A 7,465-nucleotide genomic window follows, 5' to 3' on the forward strand; every position below is an offset into this window, starting at 1 on the left:
AACTCAGAACCAGGGCTTGAGACGTACTAGGTCTCTCATCATTATGACCAACGGGCGAACGAGGCCCACTGGCGGAGTTATCGGACGAACTGGGTCCTTTTTTTTCGTGTCGGTTGGACGAACTAGGTCCACGACGTAAACGTTTGGTATTCTTTCGGGCCGACGTACGAGGTCTACTACCCTTGTGCAATAATGTGTGATGCATATCACCACAACGTTTACACTTGCCAGTACTCTCGCAAGTACGCCAGGTATGGTCGTGACTTAAACAGCCCGCACAATATCGATAGATCGATACCAGCCGCATTCTCTCCTCATATTCAACTTGCAAGAACTTCCGGCAGAAACGTAAAGGATGATCTTTCAAGCAGACTCGGCAAACCATTTTCTTTGTCGTACGACGACCTTCAGCATATTTACTAGGCTTGACCATGTTCCTATAATAAATATAAATTTAAAGAGCTAATAAGTTGGAAGAACTACGAGCTTCACAACTGGTCTTATTATTGAGCCTCGTGCTGTTTTTACCCCTACAACTCTAACGTGGCCATCCTTACCCCTATGTAATTTTTCTACCCGACCTAAACGCCATTCATTAGTCGGCATGTTATCTTCCTTAATAACTACCATATCGCCGACTTCCAGATCTTTCAGTGCGAATTTCCACTTATTTCGTTTTTGGAGATCTTTCAGATACTCATCCTTCCATCTAGAACATAATCGTTGATTTAACGCTTTAACTCTCTGCCAACGATTTATAACCGAAATTGGACGTTCCAAAACTTCAACTTCTGGGGGAGCAAGTAGTGGTCCGCCAGTAAGAAAATGGCCTGGGGTCAAACAATCTAAACATTCAAAACTGTCGGATAATGGACACAAGGGTCTCGAATTAAGACAAGATTCAATTCGAGCTAGTAATGTAGAGAATTCCTCAAAGGTATATTTTAAACCTCCTGCAATCCTTCGAAAATGGTGTTTAAAACTTTTAACACCTGATTCCCATAATCCACCCATATGGGGAGCGCTAGCAGGGTTGAAATGCCATTTAATACCTTGGTGTGCATAACTCGCATTTACTTCGGCACCTACATCACGAAGAAAACAACGAAATTCAGTTTGTAGTACTCTAGATGCTCCAACAAAATTAGTCCCATTATCTGAATACATATTCCTAGGACAACCACGACGGGAAATAAATCTAGAAAATGCTCCCAAGAACGCTGGAGTTGATAAGCTGCTAACGGCTTCTAAATGGATTGCTTTTGTAGCGAAGCAAATAAAAACACAAACATATCCTTTTGTTATTAAACAGGCTCGGCCAGTATAATTCTTAATTTCGAAAGGTCCAGTAAAGTCCACGCCAGTCGTGGTAAAAGGACGAGAGATAACGGTACGAGCTGTAGGAAGTGCTGCCATAATCTGACTCTGTGTCTGCTTTTTCCTAATTGTACATGTCTTACACCGACCAATCACAGTCTTTATCAAATTTTTAGCCCGAGGTATGAAAAATTGTGTCCTTAATACTCTTAACATTAGCTGATTACCACCATGTAAAGTAATTTCGTGAATAAATTTCACAAGAATTTTAGCAAAATGACAGCTGCTTGGTAATAAAATGGGAAATTTTTCATTGTATTGCAAATTTGGAGCATTTGCCAAACGACCTCCTACCCTCATTAAACCCCTTTCGTCCAAAAAAGGATTTAGATTTAGTACTTTACTTTTAGTTAAAGATTTTCTACATGAAAGTTCATAATATTCATGGGCAAACTCAACTTTTTGTGCGATTATAATTAGTTTCTCTTTTACTAAATTCAGTTCCTCAGATGATACCTCTAAAGTAGTAATCCAATCTTTATTAACTTTTAAAATTCTATCAATAGCTCTATATACGTAAGCCATTACTCTAAGAGCTCTTGCGTATGACGAAAAATGTTCTAAAAGATCCGTATACGATTCAAAATATGAGAAAAAAACTTTATGTACTCTTTGCTCCTCACTTGTACCAAAATCTCTCGATGATGGAGATAGCCAAAAATTCTGGGGAGAACAAAGCCATGATGGACCATTCCACCAAAGGGAGTTGTTAACTAAGTCTTGTGGACGAATACCACGACTTATTAGATCAGCAGGATTATCTTTAGAGTTTATATGTCTCCAACATTCATTTCCAGTTCTGGTAATAATTTTAGAAACTCTATTAGCCACAAATGTTGTCCACGAATTAGGAGGTTTTTGCAGCCATGCTAAAACAATCATCGAGTCACTCCAAGTGTAAAACTTTGTTTGATTCTTTTCTAACTTAAATTCTTTTCGAACAGTTTGCAACAGGTCTGATAACAAAAGAGCTCCACAAAGCTCAAGACGGGGTAACGAAATAGTTTTAAGTGGGGCAACCCTAGATTTAGCTATTAGTAAATTTGAATTTATTATACTTTCATCATCATAAACCCGAATATAAATACAAGCCCCATATGCTTTCTCCGAAGCATCACAAAATCCATGTACCTCAAGAGTTGTCGAAGGCTTAAAACCAATCCAGCGATAAATCTGAATATCATTTATTGCTGGGTAATCACAAAGAAATTGTTTCCATTTTATTAAGGCAGCCTCTGAAATATCATCATCCCATTTAGTTTTTTCGCTCCATATTTGCTGCATCAGTATTTTTGCTATTACTACTATTGGTCCTAACCATCCAGCTGGATCAAAAAGCTTAGCAATAGTGGATAAGACCTCCCTTTTTGTAAACCTTTCTTTTGAAGAGAATGCGGAAGTGGAAAAATAAAATCTGTCAGTTCTCGCATTCCACCGTATACCCAATGTTTTAGCTACGCTTTCGTCATTAATTTCCAAAAAATTTTCATTCAAAAGATCTTCTTTCGAAATACCTTGAAGAATTCGCTCATTATTTGATGTCCATTTCCTCATAGAAAACCCAGCAGATGACAGAGCTAAGATAAGTTGATCGCGAGCTTTTACAGCTAAAGAAATTTCGTGCGCTCCTGCTAAAGCATCGTCCACATACATCATGTGTCGTAAAATTTTGGATGCTAAGGGCCATTTATCTTCTACGTCTTCAGCTAATTGAAGCAAAGTCCTAATTGCCAAAAAAGGTGCACAATTAACACCGAAAGTAACGGTTTTCAACTCATACTCTTTTAAATCTTCATTGGATTTTCTGCGGAACACAATTCTTTGCAATTTTGTTTCCTTAGGATCAACTAAAATTTGGCGATACATTTTCTCAATATCACCATTAAAAACATACCGATAAAAGCGCCATCTTGTTATCAACAACATCAAATCATTTTGTAAAATTGGTCCAGGGTACAAAATGTCATTAAGGCTTAAGCCAGAAGAACTGCGGGCAGAAGCATTAAAAACCACTCTTACTTTTGTTGAAGAACTTTCAGGTTTAAAAACCGCATGGTGTGGCAAATAAAAGCTTCTAGAAGATTCTGATTCAACAAATTTAGTTTCGACCATATGATTCAATACTTCATATTCACCTAAAACATTATCATATTCCTTCTTTAAGTCTAAATTTTTACTTAACGAAACTTCGTTCCGCAAAAATTGTTTTCTTGCCTTTTCCCGCGAATGCCCTAAACATCTATTTTCTACATATTGTGTTTTGAACGGTAACGAAACCATATATCGTCCCTGAGGAGTTCTTCTCACATTTCTTTTGAAATGATCTTCACAATATTTATCTTCAGGAGTAATTGAAGAAAATTGTGGTGGCTCTTCCAAAATCCAAAATTTCTCAAGCTGTTTGTCCAAACTGACATCCGTGAAATATGAAACGGTTGTGGTGTAAACTTCTTGTCCAGTACTAGAAAGGGGACCCGTCAAAATCCAACCAAAATGGGTTTCTTGAGCCATCAAATTCCCTATTACATTTTTCCTAACACCATCGAGCATGATTCTAGGATAGTTATCACCACCAATCAAAATATCAATTTGACAACTTTTTGCAAAATTTGGATCTGCTAGTTCTAAATCCGATAGGGAGAACTTGGACACGTCCACTGAATCCACGGGTAGTTTCCCAGTTAATTTTGGCAAAACGAGACCATTTATCTCCAATCTAAAACATGGATCTTTATCAGAGCCCAGAACAAACGAACATTGCTTCTGAACAGAACCTGCTAATGCACCATTCAATCCAGATACTTTAGCGCTGATGTTACTAATAGGCAAATTAAGCTTTTTCTGCAGTCTTTCCGAAATGAAAGTAGCCTGAGAACCAGAATCAATCAAAGCTCTTGCAGAAAAAACTTCACCACGGGATAAAATAGTTACCATGGCCGTTCCCAATAATACTTGTTGTTTGGCAGTTGCAAAACAATTTTGGATTGTTCGACTCTGTGTCGCTGCTTGACTGGTACTTGGTCTTTCTTGGCTACTATCACTATTCGACGAGCTCGTAACTTCCCTGTGTAACATAGTATTATGTTTCAATTTGCATATTAAGCAACCATATTTACTACCACAACTATCCAATTTATGGCCATTACCTAAACAATTGATACAAAGATTATTTTTCTTCACCACCAAAAACCTTTCCCCTGGATTCATTTCAATAAACTTTGAACACAATCTTAATAAATGATTCTCCGAACACAAAGCACAGGATTGTTTCGAGACCTTTGCCTGAAAGGTTCTAACTCTTTCAGCAGAAAATTTGCAATTATTATTGTTATTAACCCTATTGTCTCTTGTCGATTTATTTCTAGAAGAATGCCCAGAATTCTCGAAATCTGTCTTTATTTGACCACCATTCCTTATGTCAAAGACAGTTTCCAAAGACTGAAAACGATCGGTTAAAAATGTGTCCATTTGAGACCATTTAGGAATCTCCTTTTTATTTTTAACATTTTGTTCCCATAATGACAAGGTAAGGACAGGCAAATTTATGGAACAAAGATATACAAAGATTGGATCCCAAGTCGAAATATCTATGCCGTGTAAATTTAGGACAGACATGCAATTATTGATGTCCCTTTGTAGCCTTTTTATCTCTTTTGCAGATTCAGTCTTAACGGGTACAAGATTAAATAGAATCTTTAGTTGACTATTCACTAAAATTCTCTTGTTCTCATAAGCCTCAGTTAAATTTTTCCATGCGTTTGCAAAACCTTCATTTGTCAATGGGGAATTTTTTACAATTTCTAGTGATTCACCAGAAGTAAACTGTCTCAAATAAAAAAGTTTTTCAACGCCAGTTAGATCATCACAATTAATGTAAACTGCGGTGAACATATCCCGAAAAGATGGCCATGATTTATAATCGCCTGTAAAAACCTCCATCGTGCATGGTGGCAATTTCATATGATGGCTGGATCTATTATTCACCACAGTGGCTGAAGATTCGCTAGGTCCTTGACCATATTGCGTAGAGGTAAGAATCGATTTATTAACAAAAGATTGCGACAGCTCACCCATTAGAGCAGCCACAGTAATGTAGGCCAATCTACATTCTTTAAAAAGCCGTGTTGCTTGATCACAATGCTCATCAGAATCTAACATGGGCTTACTTGTAATAAAAAACTCATAGGCATCTTTTACCTTCTCCCATAAAGATTTAAATTCTTCTTTCTGAATGTCTACAGTAAATGAGTTCCTACTTTCCTGTGGCATTTCGTGGTAATCTTTCTCAAATTCGAGAAATAATTTTGCCATCATTTCAAATTTGTCTAAATTATCGGATTTACCCATTATTTCGACAAATTAATATTAAAAATACAATCAAAGAGACTCCTTTCTTTCTTCAAAAAATACCAAAAACTTAAAAGAAACACTATTATTTAAAAAAGGTCCAAAAATGTTAGAAGTTTCAAAAAGCAAAATAAAAAATTTCAACACAAAAAAAAAAGTAAAAACTCTTAAAGTTTCACAATAAGTTTTTTTTTTTTAAAAAAATCGATAAACCGTAGTGAAAACACAAGAATTCTCACTTGAACACCAAAAAAAATTTTAGAATAAAAATTTCGTATCACACCAAGAAAAAATACTTGCAATTTTACGATGTTGTTCAGAAAAAAATTTATTGTAGATTAAAAAAAAACTTTAGCCTTAATGCCGGAGGAATATGAAACAAAATCAAATATTATTTTAGTGGAACTTATTCCCCTACGTAGTTAAAATAATGTTTAGTAATTGCAATAAATTTTTATATTATTCCGAATTTATAAAAATGTATCTTTAACGTCCCTTTTTTTAAAGAAAAAAGGCAAAAAGAATGCTTCAAATTCGAATTAAAATTAGTTAATTTCAACTTTTTTAAATTTGTACACTTAATACTGGTATATAAAAATTTTAAGCTATTAAACGTTTATAAATATGATTTATAAAGTTTTGCCTAAAATTTATAAACCTGTTTTAAGCGTTTCTCAATTTTTTCAAAAAACCAATGCAATTAAAAACTATTAACTTTTCCGCTTACCACTTGTTCCCATGAGCAGAATTGTCGGATGGATAAGTCCAATATGTTGACACTGATCTTGTTGTTTCACGTGAGTTTCTGGCTGGTTGATTCTGTGTTGCTCTATGTTGTATTGGATCACAACAACAGCAATATTTATCTCAATGTGTATTAATAAAAACAAACCAATTTAACAGGCAGACAGATTTGATGTTGAAACCGACAGATGATCTTATTGATTTTAATGTGTCTTATTGTGTAGACTTTCCTCTATAATTTTCTAATTAGAACACACTAAATTTTACATATTTATTTACGAACTGACAAAACTGTCTTATCGATTTTATAATCATTCGTGTTTATTATTCTAAAAAATGATTCAGTTGAGCTTCATACATAAAGATTAATAATAATTGTCGCAAATCAATCAATTGTTTCCTTTACAAACAAACTATAAGCATCAATTAGTGCCTTAAAAAATCTTTAATAGATTTGATTACAAACTTTAGTAACACCTTAAACTTGTACCTCCAAAACAACAATAATCTCATATATAAAAAAACACCTTTTTTATATGGTACACTTTAAGTATGCTATTGTCCACCAATATTGATGAAACCTATATGGTTAAAAAAGTTCCTTTCTCTAGATATGCACAATATAAACAATTTTTTGATGATTCTTTTCATAAAAGTGGTAAAAAGCGTTTTAAAAGTGTCCGAACACCGTGAGATCCTAGTAAAATTATTCTCTAATTATGAAACAACAATCCAAAATCGCGTTTTTATTTTGTGTTTGTATTTAATAATTTCCTTGTGAATTATTAATTTTTAACAATTTACAAGTTTATAGCATATGCTGTGCGAATTTTTTCTTTAGAAATAGAAACAATTGTATTATAAAGTATGATAAATACCTTGAAAACTAATTTTTCCTTTTGTTTCTATTTGCCAGCGAATTTTGCAAAATTTCTTGTTGGAATTTTTTACTATGGGTTGTATGATGAACGATGCCAGCAGTGCCAATAAATGATAC

General features: G+C 34.6%; 1 protein-coding gene across 1 annotated transcript; it reads right to left on the reverse strand.

Moving 5' to 3' along the window:
* Positions 1–462: 462 nt before the first annotated feature.
* Positions 463–5,724, reverse strand: LOC135955664 (uncharacterized). The gene has a single exon (XM_065506023.1). The coding sequence runs from the start codon at positions 5,722–5,724 to the stop codon at positions 463–465; it is 5,262 nt and encodes a 1,753-aa protein (XP_065362095.1).
* Between the last annotated feature and the right edge of the window lie 1,741 nt (positions 5,725–7,465).

This window comes from Calliphora vicina, chromosome 3 (genome assembly GCF_958450345.1).
Source record: "Calliphora vicina chromosome 3, idCalVici1.1, whole genome shotgun sequence".
NCBI classification, from domain to species: Eukaryota; Metazoa; Arthropoda; class Insecta; order Diptera; family Calliphoridae; genus Calliphora; species Calliphora vicina.